Genomic DNA, 23623 nt, shown 5'->3' with positions numbered 1-23623 from the left:
CCCGAACCCCCATCCCCGAATCCCCAAAACTCGGACCCAAACCCCCCAAATCCAGACCCAAATCCCCAGAGCTAAACCCTCCAAACCCAGACCCAAACGCCCAGACCCAAACCCCCCAACCCAGACCCCCAGACCCGGACCCGAACCCCCCAGACCTGAACCCCCCTAAACCCAGACCCAAACCTCCCAGACTCAAGCTGAAGTGGTGTGCAGCTGGAGGGAGCCTCATGATGCAGGGTAAGGGGGTGTGCTGTGGGACCCCAACTCTGTGTCCTTTCTGGAAACCCCCTCACTGCTGGTGTAAAACATCCCAGCCGTGGCCTTTGAGGGGCTTTGGCTGTCTTCAGAGACCTTAGGTTTGCGTACTGCCTGGCAGGAGATCAATGCTGTAGCGGAGCAGCCTGACCCCTGTTCATAAACAACAATGACTTATTCTAATTACAAAGCAATTAATCATTAAGGCTACCCCGGACTTTCTGCTAAAACCTGATTTTGGGTATTCAAAAAGACATAAAACTAAATTATTGTGTCACCTGTCCTGTTGGTCACTAACTGTATGCACTGGGATTTGCATCTGTTCAATGTAACAGCCACTGGCATGGTTCTTGCGACAGAGGAGTAAGTTATTTTATCCTTTGTGGTCTCCAAAAAGGCAGAGTTGAGGTTATCTGGGTGGCTGTGGATGAAAGGGCTGTTACACTTCTGCTCCTGTGGTATTATTTTGATTACTTTCTTTTTCTTGTGGGATGTGGAGAGGACCTTCACCGCTTGTTTCTTGGTTTCCCACATCAGAATTGTGGCATTCTTCAAAGGCATTTGGGCAACAGCAATGTTAAACCCAATGCTGAGACAGGTTTTATGGTGGGAATATAGAAACTTTGCTTTTAAACAGTTCTGCTCAACTTCAGGAAATCAAACCAACATACTTGAATCTAGAGGGCAGGAACGTAGCACTTAGCATGGGAAAATCAGATACATGACTCTCCACAAGCAGCAAAGCCAACTCTCCCAGCAGGAACGAGGTGGTTTCTCATGCTGCCTCTGTAGTCTCGGTTTGTGGCAGGCAGGCCTGCCACAGATCCCCTTGGCATGCCTGGTGCCGCTGGGGCAGTGCTGGAGAATGAGGCTGGAGTGAAACATCAGCCCACGAGTGTCTGTCAGACAAACCAGCAGAGTCCAGGGCCTTCTGGAGGGAAGTGATGAACAATTTGCAGGGGATGCCACCAGGTCCCTTACCTGCTTTTGGCGATGTAGGCGCTAATCGCCCAAGGGAGATGTGTCAATATATTGTCAGTTCCCTGGGGCTGTGCAGCTAAGAGGTGAAATACAAACACCAAAGCCAGCAGGAGTTCGAAGCAGTCTTGTGGCTATATTCATATATATTGTTATGTGCTGTACATTAGAGGTAAGCCATGCAAAAAGCTCTGCACACGTCAGGTGTGCAGAGGTCTGTTGCACCTTGATGGATGAGATGGGGTTTAACAACAGAGATGCTGTGCTTATCCCCACCAGAGATGTTACAGCAAACAGCTGGAGCGCACTCACTCCCTTCCCTCCCTCCTGCCTTTGAGGCATTAGTGGACATTTTGCCTGAAACTAGAGCAGAGGATTTCAGACAAAACGTCTCTGGGCCTCCTGAGATTTTTACATAGCTTTCAATGTAATAACATTTGCTTTAGGAGTGCTGCAAACTCTCTAAGGCAAGCATTTCCACAATTAGCAACTAGTTTTTCAATTCCCCTCCCAGATTTTGAGAGAGCTGGGAAGGGAGACTGTGACAGCAAAATTAAATAGAATAAACAGAAAAGGAAAAGCCTGTTATGTACTATCAAAACTATGTAAACATGCCTTAGGAAGACCAGCCTTAACCACTCAAATCGAGAGATAGCACCAAACTCATGCTCTGATTACAGGGTTAACCTTTAGCCAGGCCACATCAGGGACAGTTGGGACATTAAGCAGTGAACTGGTCACTGACGTTTTGTTCTTATTCGCTTGCTAAATGTGTTTACTAAGTCATTACCTTATCCGACTCACATTCAACTATTGATCTCAGCTTCTTTCTATACATTCAGTCAGTTCCCAGATGTATTACTCTCTTTTCAGCGTGTCAAAACCATGTTCCCTGACCTTGCATCTGTTACCCGTTCTGTGCCATGACCATCTCCTGCTCCATTGGCATAGCTGCTCTCCCTCTCTCCCATCTGAGTAATTTCTCTACCCACTGTAACCTCTTTACTAACATGCTGATAGACCCTTTAGACCAAGACAGTTGCACTATCTTTTATCCTTGCTGGCACAACCCTCCTTGTTTTTACCCTTCTGCCTAAGCATCTACTTGCCTTTTGTCTTTCTTCTGGTACCACCTTTCTGCTTCCTCCCCATATTGCTGTCTGGGGTAGAGCTTCAGCCAGTCCCTCTGTGTCTCCCTCCCTAAAACGAGTTATCTCGCTGTCATTCCTGAATGAGTTCTGCTGGTGGGTGCTTTTCCTCAACCATGTCTCTCCATGTCTGCATTTGCCTTTGCATTTGCCACTGACTGCTCCGTAGGTCTTATCTGTTTAGCTGGTCAGTCAGGGAACCTGGAAACAGAATCAGGTTTCATTATCTGGTTTCTATTTCCTTAAAAACAAGGGGGAAATAGTCTTGAGGACCCTTTTTTTAAAGGGCTGCTGTCCAGATCTACACGAGGCACCCTAAATCCCCCTTACACAAAACATCCTCTGACTTGCAAGGCAGACCCAGCAGCACAATATGGATGTATAGTCAGACACTGTGAGTATAATTATCTCCAATATCGGGGAAATAGATTGCGCTTCAATTTCCCAGCATGTTTTCCCTTGAGTCAAGCACTGCCCACACTGCTGAAGGATGTTACTTCTCAGCCTGTCCTGCTCTCCATGGGGCAGAAAGGACCCAGAGCCATACCACCCCAGAGCCCTCAAGCACAGGCTCAGTGTACAGATCATAGCATCATAGCATTATTGAGGCTGGAAGAGACTTCCAAGATCATCAAGTCCAACTATCAACCACTGAAAGCAGCTCCGATTTATCAGGCTCTCCACTCTGTTCCCAAAGGAGCCCTTGCACCCTGCTACATCCTCAGCACCCTCACTGATGCTGAAAAACAGGCAGAAATGCTTAGGAAAGCCATATAAGCCTAGTTGATGCAGAGAGAAATTATATAAGTGGCAGCAGCCTGCAAAACTTCAGGGGAAGTCTCTGCTCGGTATTGTGTAGGAAGCTAACAGAAGACTGTATGGTTTCCTAGGCACAGCTACCCTTATTGCTATTTTAATCCAGTGTTGAACATCTTTCCAGGAAGAACAGATAACAGGATACACTTTGAGACTGCTGCAATGCTGTCCTTGTGCCTGTGCTTTTCCCCACCATATTTCCGATATAGTTTTAGCAGTGACTGGTACAGAGCCTCGTGGGAAACGGCCCAGAGATTTAATAGGCAGCAGCATCTATATTTCTGCCCTCTCTAGACAAACTCCTGACCTCATTGTCTCTCACGTTATTACACACAGAATCTGCTTCTGAGATCAAATATTGTGAATGCATGTGAGCAAATAAATTTTAACCCCTAATGATTCAGACAAATTATATAGGGTTGTGGGGTTTTTTAACATCAAGGGATTTTTTCTTCATTCATGTTACACTTTGCAATTCAAGTATAAACCAAGGGAGATACTGAAGAAGCACAATTCACATTAAGGGAGGAGAGTGACTCAGAGCATGCTCATGCTCTCTTGTCTTTACATATCCTCTAAATTACATTTTATATTCAAGCAATTAATATTCTGGGTCCTACAGAAGGTTCAGAAAGAGAAATGGAACAGTTTGCAAGCCCTCAGAGAGACAAAGGATGTTCTAAAGATGGCCAAGGAATTTCAAGATTCCTATCTTTTCTGTGCCATCAGTTGAAACTAGGGTTGGGGGGCAAAATCTGTGCAATTTTATCTGCTCCTGAAGTTAGTAGTTGAAACGCAGAAGACACCTCATGTGATTGGTGTGCTACCAGATGAATTCAGGGCCTGTTCCTTAGTGCTGTGGCATTCAGGTACCTTTTGAATGTTCATTTTGTGTCATCAGTCATCATAGAAACTGAGAAGGAAAACAGAAGGATACTAATGAACAGTCCAGGGCTAACCACAAAGTCACTACCAAAACAAACTAGTAACTGTAGCTTGTTATCCTGAAGCTTTACCTGTCCGATGCCTTGACAGCAGCTCAGTGTTTCTTCATTAAGGATTTTCATGGCCATCAAATTGCTCCTTTGAAGTAGTTTCAATGTATGCAGCATTACTTTTCCAGACATACAGTTAAATGTACATATCAACCTGTATAACTTGTAACATAGTAATATAGCAGAGAGAAATCAAGGTTTAAAAGACATTTAAAGCCTGTCAAATAATCAACTGCTTCTTTCGAGTCTTTCGGTTGATCATGGATTCATCTGGCTGTGTTACTAAATGTTTTGTGAGAGCACATTGTTGACACCACTTTAGTTTTAGAAATGACCTTCCATTTATAGTTTCCGCTTCTGGCTGAAACAGGAGTGCCATAATTGGCTTTCACTCTGCACATAGGGGAACTGTCTCACCTCTGCTGAGGTGAACTAATGCAAAACAGTCATCTTTTCCCACAGTATTCTTTTTTACTCTCTTATTCACCTGTAACTTCTCAGACCTGTTACATTCCCTCCTAGGGCTCTTGTACCAGGAATATCGCGATAAATCTACCCGTGAGGAGATTGAAACCAGACGACTGCAGGATTCACAGACAGACCCTGAGGAGAGTTCACCCAGCGAGGAGACCCCATCTGAAGCAGAACCTACAAGTACAACTGAAAACAAAGCTCCACCACAAATCAGTTTGCTGAGGAATTCCAACTCCAGGTTCAACTTATGGCAGGATCTTCCCGAGATCCGGAGCAGTGGTGTCCTCAGTATCCTCCAGCCAGATGAGATCAAGCTGCAGGAGGTAATGGGGGAAGGCACAATGTTTTGTAATTGTGTTGCTGCTTAAAAAAGTGAGAGTGAATTAAGTCAAATTATCGAAATTCAAAAACTAAAAGCACCACAGCAGTTAGAGACAGGACTTGCCTTGCTGAGTGCTTTCTGTGTTGCACTGGTTAGTGCCACTCACTCTTTTTTGAAACTACAGGTGTTGCTCTATGTACTATTGCAGTCGGACATTTCTGTAGCAAAGAACTTTTCCGTTTTCTGATTCAGCTTTAGGAGCAGTTTACAAAGGAAGCAGGATAATGAGGAGATTTTACAATAGAGCTTTTTATTCCAGTGCACATTAATCCTCTTCTGAAGGTACTAGCAGGATACATACTTTCCACCAGAAATCTTAGAAGAATTCAGCCGTTAACTGTGAGGTTTTGACTATGATGGCATTAATGGAAAGAGGTGGAGATTGATAAACTTCCTTATATTTAATTGTTGTTACTTGGAGTCTATTGCAGAACAGTAAAAAATAATGGCAAGTATACTTGCATTTTAGCTATACAGTGCAGTGACATCACTGTTTAAGAGTCATATGCTGTTGACTTACAGGGCTGCATCAGACTGTAAAAGGAGTCGGTGGGGTAGCTGCCACAAGTAATAAAAACATCAGTCACACAACAGTTTATAACTGGTTGCTGTTTTGGGGAGCGTGGGGAGAGCGAATGCTCTTTGTCAACGCACAGGACTGTATTCACAGCCAGCAGTGGAGATGACAGGCGTTGTTTAGTGTGTGATGTGCCCTGCAGTACGAGCAACGGGCCTTCAAGGGCTTGACTGTGAGTCTGACTGTATTCCTGCTCCAGGACTCTTTCTGCTGGGATGGTTGTGACTGTGTGCCTGTTCAGCTCTGGCTCATGAGGTTGTACCCAAAGTGCTGAGGAAGATCTCAGGGTGCGAGCTGTATCCCCTAAGCTCACTTGGACTTGCAGTTGACAGTGATGAACACCTTGTACATACAGTGCCAGTCCTGGCCAAGGCTGTAGCTTCACCGTCACACTGGAAAGGCTCATCTTGTGAACCACAGGGGTGTGATGGGCAGGGCTGTGCTACTCACACCCTTAGTGATAAGGACCAGTGTTTATACACGGTAGCTTGGGCTGGCAAGCACAGGCTGTTAGTGTGTCAGGGTTAGGGCTGAAGGTGACTGGAATGATTTGTTACTTTTCCATGTTCTTCTGTACTGGTTATTTCCATATCATATTTGTTTTGTTTACCTGGCAAAACACGGTACTTCCAACCGCCAGTGCTGCAAACACAATCTAGCATCTGAAAAAATGACAAGCTTTTCTTTTCCTTTTTGCTTCAAAATGAAGACTTTTACAGATAAATATTTGCTTGAAAGTGTGCATAAAAGATTTCAAAGCCCTTCATTTCTCTTAAGTTACATTCATTACCTGTAGGTGTTTTAAAGAAAAAAATCTCTCTGCTGCTAAACCCCAACATTAAGCGTGATCAATTTTCTTCTCTCTGCTTAAATAACAAGAGAAATAAAGCAGATGAGGATGGGACAGTGCTACCTTAAAGAAGTGCTGTGCTTTTCCTGTTGTTAGTTTATCAGAGCTGAAATTTTCTTCCTGTTTGTTCTGGGATTAGCACAGTAAGAGATTATAAAATCACTCAAAGCCAGAAAGCTGTGAAATTGACTGAACATTGAATGGATAAAGTGGAGAATTTCCTTTGTGAAGAGAGTCAAGGACAGAAAGCAAGGAGGGCTGGAGAAATCACTGAGGCAGCTGAAGAGAAGATGTTGAGTTCAGCCTGGCTGTAAGCAAGCACTGCTTGCTCCTGCAGTGCTGGAACCCTGCTCACGTTGGATGTGAACGTGAGTGTGAGCTGTACGTGAGAGCTTGGTTTAGGGAATGTGAGGAGTTCAGCTTCATGAAGGAGAATTTGAGAAATTTTCCTGAAGTACCCAGTAACAGAAATTCTGGAGTAAATGTCTTAAGGACAAAATCATACCTTTCTGACCCATTTTATCTTCAAAGCTGTGGTAAACACAGGGACTAGATGAGTCTGCAGCTCTTCAACCAGGAAAGGTAGAGCAAGAGTATGATTTAGACCACAGGAGGAACACTGGAACACAAACAGAAAAAGTTGAAGTTAACACCTCTGTTCACAGCTGAGGAAGGGAACATCACTGTAGCTGTGACAGAGCAGGGCTTAAACAGAAAAAGTTGCTCATCTTCAAAGTGAAAGAGACGAGAACAAGGAGAATAATATGGTCTTCATTATGGGCAATGATGGAAAATTAATGAGCGGCTTAGAAATACAAGATTGAAAAAAGAGGTGTTTTTCAAACATCAAAATGACAAACAACTGGAAGAGCAGTGGTTGCTTGAAAAGCATCATGGAAGGCAATTTGTTACTGTCCCAATTAGAAGAATTGCCTCTATGGAGTGGCTCCATGGTTCATTCCTCTCAGTTCTCTCCCTTTCAGTCTTCCCTTGTTTTATTTACTGTATAGTTTCTTCATTTTGACCTTTCCTGCTTGCTAACTGTACCGATTAGGTTATAGTTGGACTCAGTGATCATAGAAGCCTTTTCCAACCTAAACAGCTCTATGATTTTCCAACACTGTGTTCATCTTCTGTGTTTTAGGATATTTTGAGATGAGTGGAACTCAGCCAAAACAATTCATGAATAAAAGTAGTTTATCAAAGTATTCTCCAATCTTTGAACTGAGCCAGTTTTGCTGAGATGTATGAGCTTTGATAAAAGTTTTTGCCATGGATTATTTGGATTCAGGTCATTTTGGTGTTAGAAAAAGGGGCAGAGACAGACTAATCTGCACCATGTGTCGTGGTGTGAATTCAGATCAGAGAGCGGCTGCTCTGAAAATATTCTTTGCTTAAGCAGAAGAGGGACTTGAACCTGGTTGTGTGCACTGGTGACATGGCCTGTGTGGAGGGCACATTTGACAGGCAGGCAGGCAGACTGTTTTGTTCCGTTTTCACAGAAGTGTCCAGAAAATATTTAATCTCCTCCTGTGAGTAAATCTTGGGCCTCAGACCTTCAGAGAGCTCTTGTGCTGGACCTAGTGCACTGGCCCCGTGAAGGAGCCAGGTCTGAGAGCTGATCCCAGCCAACAGCATGACCTTGGGCTTGCACTGCATCCCTCCTAGACTAGATCAGGACTCCCCTTCTCACCTGGTGGTTTCCAAGAAGAGCAGGGCTGTCAGGAGTTCCCAATCTCTGCCATAAAACACCGTTCCTCAGTAGGAGTTTAGCCTGTCTTGTCTTTGATGGCTCTTATTTTTTCTCCTTTTTCGTCTTCTACACTTCCTTCTTCCTTAGGCTTCACATTTCTATTCTTTTCTCAGCCTCTCTGCCAAAACAAAAGCAATGAAACTATTAGTATAGCTTTTACATGATTATGAGATTTCATAAAGTGAATGACTCAGAGAACTGACAGAACAATGTTGGTCACATTTCCAAGAGATAGTTTCAGAGTCAGGAAGATAGTGTTATATCAACTGATGTTTAGTTCACATTGTTTTCTAGTTATTTTTGCAAAAACTCATGCTTTTTTTTTTCTAGTGACTACTTAGAGCCAGCAAAGTTCAGTTATTCCACAGAGTCCACATCATCACATCATGCAGGTGGATCTTTGATGCCAGTTTAAGAGTTTTGCAGCCTGTACTTACCATCCAAAAGGGAAATAGCTGGCTGTGCTGCTTGGAGTAACTTTGAGTCTGCAGAGAACCAGCTGGAACTACAAAACAAATTGCAAAAGTGGAGCCTTGCTGTGAACGCTTGCAGAAGCTTGTCCTGACTGGCGGAGATGTTTTTTACTCTCCTAGCATCTCCTTTAAATCAGAACCCTTGTGCATTGATATTTTCACTATGGGTTTCATTATTTCTGTAGTTATGGCCTGCACTCTGCACCTGTCCATGCAGGTCTAGCACTCCCCACTATGGTGAGCAGCAAACACACAAATTAACTTCTCCAAACAGGCAGAACGGCTCCCACAGATCGAGACACAACCTTCTAGATGAAGTCAAGTCTGGAGGATGGGTGTGAGGTCCAGGAGTGTGTGCAGCACAGCTGTTCCCATTAACACTGGGTGTGCCTCTCCGTAGAGTCAGAACGTACCTGCTGATTTGTTTCTTTGGGGTTCTCCCCCAGGCCATGTTTGAGCTGGTTACTTCCGAAGCCTCATATTACAAGAGTCTGAACCTGCTGGTGTCTCACTTCATGGAGAATGAACGTCTGAAGAAGATCTTGCATCCGTCTGAGGCACACATCCTCTTCTCCAATGTCCTGGATGTCATGACTGTTAGTGAGCGGTAAGACCACGGCCGAGTGGCTTTGGGTAACCTCAGTTGTAGAGGGAGGGAGGAGCTGACTAGGGGCAGACCATTACATGCTCTTTTCAAAGAGCTTGTGAACACATTCATTGCTTCGAACCTCAGGGGCTTCTTGTGAGAATTACCTGGGACAGACAGGCCACAAATAACATGGGCTCTGGTTTTCTCATCTAGCTTCCTGTTGGACCTGGAGCAGCGGGTGGAGGAGAACATTGTGATCTCAGATGTGTGCGATATTGTCTACCAGCATACAGTTAACCACTTCTCTGTGTACATCACCTATGTCTCCAACCAGACCTACCAGGAGAGAGCTTACAAACAGCTTCTGTGAGTCCTGGTGCTTGTTGCCATATTATTTTCCCAAACTATAACAGGCCACACGGATTTAGCTGTAATTTTGATACTTGTGGGAAAGGGCTACATAGCATGGAAACAGGATTTCCCACTTAACTGATTTCTCACTGCATCTATGAAAAAAACCCACAATTTATAGTAAGGATGGAGTGATATAGTATGCAGGTAACATGGCAAGTAAATTCAGAGCCAGCAGTTCCCAACAGTGGGAAATATCTGTGGTGTACATGGGGCCACACACTTGTGAAAGGCATGTAATTTAAACTGCAAGTAGAGGCAAGAGATGAAAGACCAAGAATATAATATAGATCTCGGATGATAAGAACAGCCACTGCTTTTCCCAAGCTTCTTAGCAAGAGATTTGACCTTCCCAAAGTGGAGAATTGATTCTTTCTCAGAACAACAGAATTTTCTTAAAAGTGTAGGGGTGGAAGCTATTCTTTTTAGATTCTGGTATTGCACACACAGCCCTAGGCCTGAGGATATAATCCAAGATATTTTTGTAGTATTTTTCAAGCTTAGCAAGTCTTTTGGTCCAGTAGGAATTCTTTTACACCAGCTCAAAACAAGGAGTGCCCTACAAGTTTGTCTTTGAGAAAGAGAATTAATTTCTCTTTAGTTACGATGTCCTGGATTCTTTCAGGACAGCCCATTGCACATGCTGCTATGTATTTTCTCATGTAGCAGCAGCTCATTCAGGGGACTCCTAATCCTTTCCTTTCTCTTCTTTCCAGCTTTTGAGGCAAAAAAATCCACATTATAGGGCCTCTGTTGAGTTTGGTGAGCTGTTTTCTCCAAAAGGAGGGTACTGCAGGGTTTCCTTCAGCCAGAGTTGAGCAATACAGCTGCAGAATAGAGTCTCCCTAGAGCCACAACTGAACACTCAGAGACAAAGCAGCAATAGGCTGGATTACTTGAGCTTGAAAAGGACCTGTTGGAGACTGAGGTATTCCTAAGTATGAATTCAGAAGGTAGCATTTTTTGGGGCTGCAGGAGAACATAAATTGAAAAGAACAGTCTCCCTACCCCAGGCTCTCAGTTAGCACAAGGGTTTTGCAGCACTTCACCTCATCTCCTGTGAGCACCATCAGGGGAGGCCTGGGCATGGCACCTGCCCTTCTCAGGCCAGATAATGATTTACATCCTCCAGCTAAGCAGCAGTGAATATCCAAACTTGAGCTGTTGTGTGGCTTGTCTTGTTCTTATGACGACATGATTTCCACCTTGTCACAGAGTCCCAGCTGTGTAAGAATGTATAATTATGCCTCTGACTCATCTACTTGGACACACAACCCATTCACACACACCTACGCGTGCAGCGTGTGCTGCTGAGCTAGGTATGAGCACATGTGAATGCTACCATGGCTTGTACATTAGAAGTCTATTTTTTCCCTCCCCCAACACTATAAATAGTTCTAGATTTAGACTAAAATACACCTAGAAGCACTCAGTCCTCTCCTCCCCTCTTCTCTCCTATTGGGAGAGGTCAGGCAGATGCTGTCTCTGGGACCAAGCTGCTTTTGGGTCACCAGCCATGTGCCAGAGTCCCAGGCAGGGTAGCACTCGAAGTCCTCACCTTCTCTGTCTCTCCTCTCAGCCAGGACAAACCAGCTTTCCGGGAAGTGATCTCGCAGCTGGAGCTGGATCCCAAGTGCAAAGGCCTGTCCTTTTCTTCCTTCCTGATTCTGCCGTTTCAAAGGATCACTCGGCTTAAGCTACTGGTGCAGGTAGAGTTTTGCTCTCTCTCTCACAGCCTTCTGGATCACTCCTGGGATTTTCCTTTCCAGCAGTTGTGACACACAGGGGCTTAGATACAGCCACAATTAACCCTAGAGCTGGATGAAGCCTTTACACAGAATTAGGCATTCTCCACTATGGAAAAAAGGTTTCAGTCACTCAGAGACCATCCCCAAATTAGTGTTGAGTTTGCCAGATAGTTTTAACTGAGTCAAGGAGGTGAGGAGGAGCTTTGTTGAGCTGCTAGAAGGGGTAGCAACAGTGCATTAACCCAGCTGCCTAATAGCTAGGGAGGTGACACTTGGACGCAGAGCAGCTGGAGGACATGGGCCAGCTCTAGCTCTATTTATTAATTAATTCATTTTTATAATAAGAGTCTGCATGCTATGTTTCTCTTAGATATAAAGTCAGATGGGAAGAAACGTTAATGAGAAAGAGGAACAACAAGGTGAGAGTCACTGTGCTCTGTCACCTGTTCTGTAATTAGGTTGATGGCCAGAAATCATTCTTAGGCTAGCAAAGACCTTTCTGTCCTATCAGATTGGGCTCAGCATTAACACAGCCTTTCTTCTCCTGCAGAATATTTTGAAGAAAGTGGAAGAGAAATCTGACAGGGAATCCACTGCCCTGGATGCACATAAAGAACTGGAAACAGTAAGTTTGAATAAGTTTGCTAGAGGCCATTAGATTAAACTATCATACTCATTTCACACACACACATTCTTCCCCCCCCCCCAAAAAATACCTACAGGCTCCATTCCCCTCTGGAGCTGTCTGTCTGAATCCTGTCACTGTGTTCCAAAAGTAATGTGTCAAAAACGTTCTCAAAAACAGACTAATCTAGCAGCACTTATATGTTGGTGACAAGGAATCCCTTGCTAACAGCATGTGTATGTGTCTGCCATAGGAAAGGGCAGAGAGAAGGTTTTCCCTTGGGGTCTCCAAGAATACAAACTGTTTCAGCAGATCCCTGAAGGTGATGGATCCCACTGAGAGGTGTGAGTGGTGTAATTAGGTGCAGCAGGCAGCAGAGTACAACTGTGTCAGATTTCCTCCGACACAGCACACTTCTTCTTCCTCTGACCCAGAATAACAGTTTCCTAATGAAGTACCCAGGCCTGCTTTTAGCCGTCTGCCCTGAAGCTGGTAGGTAGGTATGGTGTTCAGTTGTGCTACTTACTGATGTGTACAAAACACTAGAAAGGCAGTGGAATATTACCCATCTGGGCTGTTCCTCACACAGTCAGACAGGGCAATTCCATATCTGAATGGTCCAGATACAGCTGGCAGCTATGTGGGCTTGGACAGAGAGCTTGAACCCTTTTCCATCAGAAGCTTAGAACATCCTCTGACTCCTGCAGTTTAATACAAGTATTTGAAGTTGAAAACTGTGCTAGAACATCAGCATATTTAAGAGGCAAGAGCTGATCACAGTTTCAGTTGCTGATACTCTGATGGATTTTGAGTAGCAGAAACAGAGCACAAAGCGGAGCTTGTTCCCCCAACGTAATTTTTCTACCTAGCCAGTTCTCAAGAGAATTGTTCCTTATGAAACAGGCAGTGGCATCTAGGTTAAGGTCCCTGTAACAGGGTAGTGCCTGCGCGTTGGTTGTGGTTTTACAGTTTGTACTCAGAACAAGTTGCTGATACTCTGATGGATTTTGAGTAGCAGAAACAGAGCACAAAGCGGAGCTTGTTCCCCCAACGTAATTTTTCTACCTAGCCAGTTCTCAAGAGAATTGTTCCTTATGAAACAGGCAGTGGCATCTAGGTTAAGGTCCCTGTAACAGGGTAGTGCCTGCGCGTTGGTTGTGGTTTTACAGTTTGTACTCAGAACATAGCTGGGCTCTGTGCAAGTCTTTTTTTTCTGAGACGGTTTACAGCCTTGGCACCCGGTGCTGCTTGGCAGAACCACAGCATTTGCATTTTTGAAATGAAGATGTTTAGCTTCATTCTCTTCTTGAGAATGCACATGTACCTCATTTCAAGTGTTTGGAACAAGGAAGATGAGATTATGGTGTGTCAGGATCTGGGAAATGTGCTATTCCTTTTGGTGTGCAACCAGGATGTGGCCATCTAACATGTCCTCTGATAGCTTCCAGCTGTAACATATTCTGGGGTTTTTTTTTCCACTTTTCTTTCATGTGTGAACACAGTGCTGATAGAAGAGCTTGACTTGGTCAGTTCCTGTTAAAGCAGGGCACTTACCTGGTCACATCCAGGCTTTTCCACACTGCCCATCATCACTTACCTGCTCGAGGCCAGCGCAGGCAAACCTTTCTGCTCTCCTTCCCAGGTGGTGAAAGCCTGTAACGAAGGTGTCCGGAAGATGAGCCGAACAGAGCAGATGATCAGCATCCAGAAGAAGCTGGAATTCAAGATCAAGGTATGAGCACAGGCTGGTAACCCTTTGCAGACAGCAAACCAAAGGCACCTGGTGTTTTGCTCCACACATGGCAGCAGCAGCCCAGCTGCACTCCTTTCTGCCAGCTCTCAGTGGTGGCCTGGGCCACCCCATCCCTCTCCAAAGTCTTTGATGGGGTTCCTGCTCCAGCACTCAAGTCTGGCTCTTCCCTGTCACGTCTCTTCAAAATGCAGGTCAGCTTTCAGCTGTTATTTTCCTTTACTAATAATGTTAAAGTTAGATGAAAGCTACAAAGCAAAACACTTGAAATATGAAAAATACTCAAAGACTGTCCAGACATTTAATTCATCCCTGCATGTATGCATTATGTACAGTCTCTCATTACCTGCTGATGATCTATTTTGGCTCCACTCAGGGAATGACTAAATCACTATTTAGGGGTGTCTGACCAGATCTTGTTTAAAAAATACCATAAAATTCCAGTGCTGAGTATAAAGTTGTCAATTCTTTTCTTGAATGCAATGGAGATGCTGTCTATCTGCTTCACAAGCTTTAAGGGTCGTATTTATCTTCCCAGCAACCTTTTTATGTACCTGAACAACCACAACAAAAAAAAAAATTGATTTTTCCAGAACACTTTGCCAGTGCTAGGCCACAGTCCACAGGACAGCAGTAGATTGGGGTAGCTACAAAGCTTCCTTCACCTCTCGTAAAGCTGGGGCTCTAATGGCAGGCAGGAGATGGTTTGTCCTGGGCACTGGCATGGGCCGGGCTTCTCTGGGGAAAGGAGTGCAAGGAGACGGACAGAAAGACGGTGCCACCTCCCGTGTGACTAACACAGGAAGGAAGTGAAGGTGGAAAGAGTAGCAGTTACACAGATACTTGGTAATAGCTCAGTCATCTGGAAGTGGAGTGATTTAGTACAAGACATGCTTTGTTCTGGGCTTCTTGTTTTCAATGCAGTGTGTGTTAAAATTGCTGTGGTGGCTGTGTGGACAGTATCTCCTCCTGGCTGGGACAGACCCAACCAGTGAAAGCCTGTTTAACTTGGGGTATTTTTGTAGCTAAAAGGCCAAATACATGTTTTTGAAAGACAGTCTCCCTGGCCAGAAGGGCCCAGCTCAGGTGATGAGACATGGGATCCCCTGGAAAAAGACAAGGGGATAGGCTGGTGTGTCAGTCCAGCACTTGGCACTGCAGCACTGCCATCCTCGAGTGTCTTTTCATTCTCAGGCCTCTACTGTGCCCTATCCGAGTTCTGTCACCCTGTGCTGGGCTGCAGTGGGGATGGCAGAGCACACTGCCCTCTGTGCAGTTCTGCTCCAGCCTCTGCAGTGTAGGTCGTGGTGACAGGAGGGCGTGACCTTTCCTTCTGCGTCTCTTGTTGCTTTCAGCATCCTGCCCACTTAAGTCCATGGGCTTTTGCTGCTCTCCTGATCTTTGCCATTTTTTCCTCCCTTCTAGTCTGTGCCCATCATCTCTCACTCACGCTGGCTGCTGAAGCAGGGGGAACTGCAGCAAATGAATGGTCCGAAGACATCGCGAACGCTTCGCACCAAGAAACTCTTCAGAGAAATCTACCTGTTCCTTTTCAATGATCTTCTGGTAATTTGTCGGCAAATTCCTGGGTGAGTGCAAAATTCAGGTGGTATGCAGGGCACTTCATCAGTCCTGTTTGCCCCAGGGTTTATCCAGGCTGTGGTGCTGTGCCCTGTCCTGTCCCCCAGGCACAGGGACCTATACACCACCCTCCAGCAGCCACCTTGCCTTTGAGTACGGCTGACTCTTCATGGGTGGCACAGGTCTCTTCAGCTAAGTATTTACGGCAAACAGGAGTTAAACAGATCCTAGGCCAGCTCTCTCAGCACATATCCACCAGTTTCTGCAGGGTGACAACAAGTTACATCAACTGGTGGCCTGACCCAGGAGACCTGTCTCCCTGCCAAGAAGTGATTTTTGACTCGTTGCTGCCTGAAGAACCACTCAGATTTAGTCCGTTAAACCGCAAAGAAAGCAGACTAGAAGGTCTGAGCAGCAGGGAGGGGTGTGAATTTAGGCCCGAGGCCAGGGCTTATATTTGACATGGTGTAACCTACCTCAGGAGTAGGAGAATGACTTTGTGCTGAGGACTGGATCTTGTGAAGCAGCAGGGATGGGTTCCGGAGAACAGCATGCTCTTTGTGGCAGGAACTGGACCCACTGGTAAGGAGCATCTCACCCGTTGAACGTTCCTAACAAACGTATTGCCACGGTGTCTGTACGCTGGGAAATATTTTGTTTCTGTGGCAACTTGTAGTCAGCAAACACAGAGGCATTTTACAGATAGGAATAAATTAAGCCTCACAGTCCCCTTTGAGGAAGCACCATCTGTGTTTTGTACATGGGGTGCTCAGAGCAAGCAACTTGTTCCAGGCCACGCGGGATGCCTAGGGCAGAGCAAGGAGAGGGTTTTTTGCTTTGCGATGGGTTTTCATAGGCACCCACTCATCCCTTCCCACAGCAGGACATCTTTTTTCCTCCTGCCATGCAGCAGCTTCTGGTCTGTGTCCTCAGCAGAGTTCCGGGTGGCTGAAGCCACATAGGTTTTTTTAATCTCCTCATTCACCTTTCCCAGGGACAAGTACCAAGTGTTTGACTCTGCTCCCCGGGGGCTTCTTCGGGTAGAGGAGTTGGAAGATCAGGGCCAGAGTTTGGCCAACGTCTTCATCTTGAGGCTGCTGGAGAACGCAGATGACCGTGAGGCCAGCTACATGCTGAAGGCATCGTCTCAGTGAGTACCAGTCACCCCACTGGGACTCAGCAGTGCTCTGTCCCTTCACTCTGCCTGTATGAGACCAGCTCTCTGGGCTTTCCAGGGCAGGCAGGCAGGGATTCCACTGCTGCAGCTGGGATGGCTCTCCCAACTGCCCAGCACTGCCTTCCCAGGGAGCCTTTGTCCTTTCCTACTGAAAGGTGCTGGTGAACTGGGCAGGTTTCTCACCTGTAGAGAGTATTTGCATCCAGGGTGGAGGATGGACAGGCATTTTCTGCTCTGGGACAGAGAGATCAGACATCAGCCCTGGCCCAACTGATTTGCAGCCCACTCAGCCAGCATACTCAGAAAGTAAAAGCAAGCAGGATGTGCACTGGCACACTCCAATGGCTCCGCTGGCTCAGGAGGGTCGTGCATGCCTGACCAGCCCTGTGAAACAAAATGTCTCCTGCACATAGGCAAAGGTGGGAGGGGAGGCTGCTTTCCTCTCTGTCTCCACAGTCGATGCCAATCTTGCACAGCCCTTCTGCTGCTTGGGGCCTCCTTGTCTCCCTGGATACAGTTTTTTTTGGCTCACTGGTTTTTCACTTCAGGCTCAAACAAGCTCAGACTGAGCAAATGATTCAGCTGTGCTAGCACAGCCCCAATCGTTTTGGAGCACAAGGCACAGCTTTCTCACTGACCCAAGCATTACCAGGCCTTAGGCGCAGTATCTGTGCTGTTACAGGGTCACATGTGCCACCACTAAACAGCTCCTAGGGACGATGCACACCCTCAGCTTGATGTTACCTGCTGTGAGTAGGCCAGTGTTCATCATCCATATTCATGAGTGAATACTAGCCCCAGGGCTGCACCCTGACCGTGCAGCACAGCACTGGCATCAAGAAGATGAGCCCCCCGGCACAGTCTCCTCAGACACGTGGCTGCAGCTCTCCTGCACTGAAAATAGCTGAGAACCAGCACAAGATGTCAGTCACAGTATGCAGGACAAGCACATGTCTGACGTCTGTGAGACCTGGCTGTGCAGAGAACAATAAACCAGGCCAGGGTTTGCCTCAGCTCAGGAGACACAGTTGCAGGTCTATGCTCTGCATCCTGTCCCATCTTTTAGGTGGCCACAGTGAGTACATGATCCAGACCACGGCTTGAGCACTGAAATGTGATATAGCAACTGCTGGAACCTGCAGTTCCAGAGCTGCAGGGATGATGGAGCCTGTACCAGGCACAGACTGGATTACTAAAGAATGAGAAAAGTGGCTCACAAAGAAACTTTTGCATCTGTTCCGCAGTTGTTGCAGCTCTGAAGCTGTACAGCAGTGCCCACCTGCTCGGTGGCAGCTAAGGCCCTGGGTGGTCTGCCAGGAGCTGGCAGTACATTTGCACACAGCTGGTTGCAGGGGTAGGACTGGAGCGTCGGTGAGAGGAGCCTCCTCGAGAGGAGCTGGGTGCTGCAGACAGGATCCAAAGAGCCCTGAAAGGAGCTGTATGCAGGGCCAGCCTGCAGACAGGGCCACCAGCATGCCAGCCCCTCAGTGCACAAAGCCTTCATCCTGCACATCTTCACAGTGTGACCTGCAGCTGTTTCCACTGGTCCTTGGCATCACTCTTGAGCCCTGAAGCACAAGGCATTTCCAGCACTTGGGAATCAGCCTGCTAGCACTGGTCCTTCATGTTTCCCTTTCAGGCCCTTGTCCTCCCAGAGGACACTCCAGTGGCTTTAGATGTGTGTCTAGTTCAGGCTTTAAAACTACCATCTGAGCAGGCAGAAAGTTGTGGCTCCCTCAGAACAGCTGAGGCTCCAGGCAGGAACTGGATCCCGTGAAGATGAATGCCCCATTTCTGAGTGGGGCTGAGGAAAGCCTCGAGGAAGCTGGGCCTGGGGATTCTCCATCACCTGTGTGATCTTCTCCCTCCTGCTGCAGGCCCAGGTTTTGCAGTGTTCACATGGGTCTGTCTCATCCGCTGCCAGGAGAGCAGTACCCTGCGTGTGCTGCCATGTTCATCTGCAAGGAAATTAATCAGCTCTGCCCTTTAAATGTTCCTGCACAGCAGCTGTGGGAGTAAATGGTTCCTGTAACTGCTTGTCTCCAGGAAAAAGTGCTCCTATTGACCAGCCCTGCCAGGAGCTGCCTTTGCTTGTTAGGTCTTAGAGAATGCCAGGTCCCCCATCCCACTGCTGGCTCCTGAACGGGGACACTGCTGCCGGTGAGGACAGCCAGCCTGGCCACCCTGCAGCACGCCAGGCCTGTGTGGGAGGGCCTGGAGCACTGCCACGTGGGATAGAGTATGCAAGAGTGGGGCTCACATCACCACTGGGGCCGGGACCCCAGGGGGCAGGTAGGAAAGGGCTGGGAGAAGGAATTAGGAGTCCAGGGCTCACTGAGCAGAAAAGCTGGGGCCCCTATGACTGTCTTATGCTCCTGGCCTTGGTTTCTCTCCCCTATCCAGGAGTGAAATGAAGCGCTGGATGATTTCGCTGGCCCCAAACCGGAGAACCAAGTTTGTTTCGTTTACATCCAGGCTTGTTGGTAAGAGACACAGCATGGGAGCTCTTCACCCCCACCCCACTCTTCACCCCCACCCCAAGGCACCTTATTCTGCCTGATCTCAGTCCAGCCACATACGTGTGGCCTCTGCCAGAGCCGAAACCTCTCCCTGGGCACCCCTCATGTCTTCACCATCAATACCTGCATGTGTCTGGGCCTGGCCCTAACCTTGCTCACCTCCAGCCAGCATTCTCCCTCCCGCCGGGGCTGCTCATGCCTGGCACTGTGGTGGTGATGTGCACCTGGCTCCCTTCCCACACAGCTACTCCCCTGGTCCCTGTGGCTGAGGCACACCTTGGCCTCCGTGGGGCTCCTTGCCAGACTGGAGGGACCATTGCATAGCTTGCAGTGCTATGCTCACCTGAGCCGTGCTGTCCTGGGGGGGGCTTTGTGCCAGTCCTTCCCTCACTCGTGCCCTGTTCCCTGGCAGATTGCCCACAGATCCAGTGTGTCCACCCGTACGTGGCCCAGCAGCCTGATGAACTGTCCTTAGAACTGGCTGATGTCCTCAACATCCTGGACAAGACAGATGATGGTACAGGGGACAGGATGGGGCTGGGCTGGGAGTCCCTGTGGAAGGGTGGGATTTGCTCCAGGCAGGTGACTGCCAGCAGACAGGAGGGGCCCTGCAGCCAGGGAGAGACCCTAACGTAGGCATCACAGCCAAAGGAGGTCAGCAAGAGGAGGGAGTTGCTGCCTTCTTCTGACACTCAGCTGCCCGAAGATGTGGCAATACTGCCACAGCCACCCTGGCACCAGCTGTGGGCTGTGGTAGGGCTGGCTCAGCCACCCCAGGTGTAACCCAGAAGTGTCCTTACCTTCAGGATGCTTCTCAGCCACGTGGTCCTTCTCTCTGGGGCACACTTGGAGCTGATGGTCTCGGTCACATTGGGTCTCTTCTGGGGACTACTCCTGTGGCTTCAGGGCAGTGGGGGGCACTCTGTGGTAGCAGTGCCTGCTTCCCGCCCAGCTGACCACACAGAGTGCTGCTCAGGTGAACGGGCCTCCTTGGCTGGACGTACAGACTGGGTCTTCTCCAGCATAGGCCTGCGAGCTCCTTCCAACACAGCTGTCCCAGTGCAGGAGCAAGGGTCCGTCCTTCCCCACTTACACCTCTCTCTGTCTCTGCTCAGGCTGGATATTTGGGGAGCGTCTTCATGACCAGGAGAGGGGCTGGTTCCCCAGTTCTATGGGGGAGGAGATCCTGAACCCCAAGATCCGAGCCCAGAACCTGAAGGAGTGTTTCCGAGTGCACAAATCAGATGACAGTCAGAGAAGGAAACTGGGCAGCAGAAACCGCCAGTGACTGCCAGTGTCCCCAGGCGTCCAGAGTGCCTCTGGGAGGGGGGGCAGAAGACAGAGGCTGCCAGCTGGGAGGAGGTAGCAGTGGTGCTGTGGGACATGTGAGGAACCTGGTGCACCAGACCAGTCACACATCTGTAAACCAACAGACTGTCATTCCTGGGCCCCCGGCAGCACTGCTCTGTTCCTGGGGATCGGTGCTTCAGACTGTAAAACAACCGTTTTCCAGGTATTCTGTAAAGCCCCAGAGTGCTCTAGCCCAACAGACACTGCCTGAAGGCCACCAGGTGCCGGCCAGCTGAGCCTGGTCCCTGCACATGTGCTGACTGGAGCTGGTTTGGGCTGCTCAGGAGAGGCCCATGGCCACAAATGTCACCAAGCGATTAACGTCACCCAGTTGGAGCACTTGGAGCTCATCACTCCCGTCTGAGTTTGGGGTGCTCTGAACACAGCATTCCACAGGGGCAGGAACTGAACCTGAGGACCTCTTTTCATCACTTCTCAGAGCCTGTTGGCAACAGGCTGGGATGAGCCCCATGAACTCCACCTCTCCAGTCGTACTGGGAAGCCGCTGGGCCCATTCCCACAGGCAGGCAGACCCTCCATCTGCGTCTAGTCAAACACTCTGCAGTTCTCCACGCCTGTCCCTGTTCCACCAGCAGCTCAGCCTCACCAGCCCTGACACCTCTGCCTGCCTGATGGCCTCGAGGCACATCTTTGCTCTGCCCTGTGGCTCAGCCCACTTGCCTCCACAGGGCTGCTACAGGAGCCTGGCACTGTGGACTTTCCACTCGTGGTTTCTGCTGCTCCCTGCCAGCGAGGCTAGAGCAGGATGGCTGTGCCAGTGTCTCCCTGCACACCACCACAAGCCACAGGAGCACCAGCAGCCCATGGCTGCCTGCATGCTTTAACCCACACCCAGCACAGCCTCACCTCCCTGTATATAGCAAACCCTGTCGCCAGCAGAGCTGGATCATCGCTGCTTCCAGCTGTGGCACTGGGCATTGCATGAAGCCCAGGGCACAACACTGAGAGCAGCCAGGGCATGGGGCAGACCCAGGGCAGCCGCAGCCAAGGGCCTCTGGGCTACAGGCTGGTCCCGAGCTGCACCAGTGTCCATCAGGAGCATCAGTTATTGGCACCTTTCTGCAGCACCGCAAAGGACTCTTCAGGCACTGTGGCCGGCGGCGGCGCCCCGGCTGTGCTCAGACGGTGGAGAGCAGCTGCCCACGGAGCACAGCAGCCCGAGGGGGGAGGAGGCAGCAGGAGGCTCCGAAGCTGGTCTTCGGACCACAGGGGCCCGGGTTACACATGGGGTGTGCACTGTGAGGCCAGACACAGCTGAGGGGAGACCAGGGCTGTCACCTCAGCCCTGGGACAGCCAGCCCTGAATGGGGAGGCTGCAGCCCCCAGGACCAAACTGAGAAGGCATTCCCTGCTCAGGCCCAGCTCAGTGCCACCATGCTAGCACCTGCGGACAGCCAGCAGAGCTGTGCTGTCCCAGCCACCTGTAGCACCCCTTAGAGGGCCCCTGGGCAGCTCACACCAGCTCAGTGCTCCCAGTCACCAACTAGTGCTCAGCCCAGAGCTGGGGCCAGGAAGGGCCTGCAGCCTCCTTTCTGGTACATTAGGCAGATTAGCCAGACCCCCACAGCAGCACCCCAGAGTCATCTTTCCAAGATAACCAATCCTCCAGCTCAGGGTCCAGACCTTGCAGCACCCACCAATTCACTAATGCAAGCCTCAGAGGAGCTCCAGCTCTAGGAAACTATTAAAATTACCTGAGAAATGGCCACATCCCAGATCCTCCAGCTTTACAGCCCAGCAGCCAGTCCAGCCCAGGCACTGCAGCCCCACATGCCAGCCTGAGGTGTTTCTCAGCACAGAAGAGCTCTGGTACCCGTCACAAACAACTGTTTCACTAGCTGCCAAGGTTGCTGGTTCCTCACTGCATTTCCCTGGGGAGAGGGGCTCAGCATTGCTGTGCCCTGTCCCATGACCCACCGCCAAGCCCTGGGATCACTCTGGCCCCTCCTGCTCTGCTGTGACTCTGTAGAACTCCAGACCCCAAGCTGTGCCATTTTCAGGCACTGAGTGGCCTCCAGTGTTATTTCCTCAGACCCAGCCCTGCACGCCTCCATTTCAGTGGTCTCCAGTGTTGTACAGGGCCAGGCTTGGGGTGCACTGGCTGGAGCCTCCCAGCCCCTGCCAGGCTGCCTCAGCAAACTGAGGGGAACTTCCCGTTGTCTTGTTTCTCTGTGTGATGAAATGTAGCTGAGCAAGCCAGTGCCAAAACAATACCTGTGTACCTCTTTCCTCGCCCCCACTGATTGCTTAGCTGCTCCCTTGCTCCCTCCAGTGCAAACTGGCCCAAAGGCAGTGGGTGGAAATGGGGTTGAACATGAACTGGGCCGGTTTGCACCAATGAATCACCCTTCCCAAGGAAAGCTGCGCAGGGTGATGCCCAACGCTTACCATGACTGAGCCTTGAGCCAGAAGCTGCTCCCAGCTCAAAGCCATACTGCCACAGGTTCCTCCTGACTGGGAGCAACAAGGCCTGCTGTGGTCAAGCCTGTCAGGTCTGCCTGCAACCTGGAGATGTGCACACCAAGAGCAAAGAGCTCTCAGGTGCTCCCTGACTGCCCAGCACAGGGGCTGGAGTGCCCTTTGCCACATCCACAACAGTGTTTCTCCCAGGGCCGCAGAAAGCAGAAGCAGTTGAGGGCTGGAGACAAGATGGTTGTGTAACAGAAAAATCTTTTATTGTGTTCAGGAGGCAGAGAACTTTCTCAGCGTGATGATGACCAAGGCCACAAGCACAGATGTACCCAGGAGGGAGGCAATGACAATGGCACCAATAGCTCCAGGCCCCAGTGAGCCTGCAGGGACAGAAAACAAGGTGGCTTGAGGTGAGCAGTCAGCGCTTCCCAGACCAGAAGGGCTGCAGGGATCACCCCACACCCAGCACATCCCCAGCCCTCACTCCTGCCCCCGCGCTCCCTGCACTGGCTGTGGTGGGGGGCCCTGTCCCATTTCCCCACACAGCCGGGGAGTGGGTCTGCCCCCAGAGGCCCCTTGGGGCAGGGGCTGTACCCACCACCCCCTCGGCCAGGTCCCGGCAGGTGTGGTGCTCAGCTTTCCTGCTCACATCCGCACGGAGCCGCTGTGCCTGTGGCAGCAGTGCAGCCCAGGAGGTGCTCGCTGCCAGTGGGGAGCCAGGAAGGGCTCTCGAGGCCCT

General features: G+C 49.2%; 1 protein-coding gene across 1 annotated transcript; it reads left to right on the top strand.

The window, feature by feature from the left end:
- Positions 1-4689: 4689 nt before the first annotated feature.
- NGEF (neuronal guanine nucleotide exchange factor) lies at positions 4690-20402 on the top strand. The gene is made up of 11 exons (XM_009074164.1): positions 4690-4989; positions 9148-9308; positions 9504-9656; positions 11281-11410; positions 12000-12074; positions 13717-13806; positions 15250-15413; positions 16400-16555; positions 18986-19065; positions 19514-19618; positions 20217-20402. The coding sequence occupies exons 2-11, from the start codon at positions 9151-9153 to the stop codon at positions 20387-20389; spliced, it is 1284 nt and encodes a 427-aa protein (XP_009072412.1). The 5' UTR covers positions 4690-4989; positions 9148-9150; the 3' UTR covers positions 20390-20402.
- The last annotated feature ends 3221 nt before the right edge of the window (positions 20403-23623 follow it).

Source organism: Acanthisitta chloris, unplaced genomic scaffold (genome assembly GCF_000695815.1).
Source record: "Acanthisitta chloris isolate BGI_N310 unplaced genomic scaffold, ASM69581v1 scaffold35394, whole genome shotgun sequence".
NCBI lineage: Eukaryota > Metazoa > Chordata > Aves > Passeriformes > Acanthisittidae > Acanthisitta > Acanthisitta chloris.
Note: the sequence above shows the minus strand (reverse complement) of the source record. Positions and strands in the feature narration are given on the sequence as shown.

What these genes read in the sequence shown, in the direction of transcription:
- NGEF (XM_009074164.1), top strand. Translation starts at nt 9,151, where the DNA reads ATGTTTGAGCTGGTTACTTCCGAAGCCTCATATTACAAGAGTCTGAAC. An exon ending in AGAGCTTACAAACAGCTTCT is followed by an intron (nt 9,657 to 11,280) that starts GTGAGTCCTGGT and finishes CTCTCCTCTCAG; the next exon opens with CCAGGACAAACCAGCTTTCC. An exon ending in AGCTGGAATTCAAGATCAAG is followed by an intron (nt 13,807 to 15,249) that starts GTATGAGCACAG and finishes CCTCCCTTCTAG; the next exon opens with TCTGTGCCCATCATCTCTCA.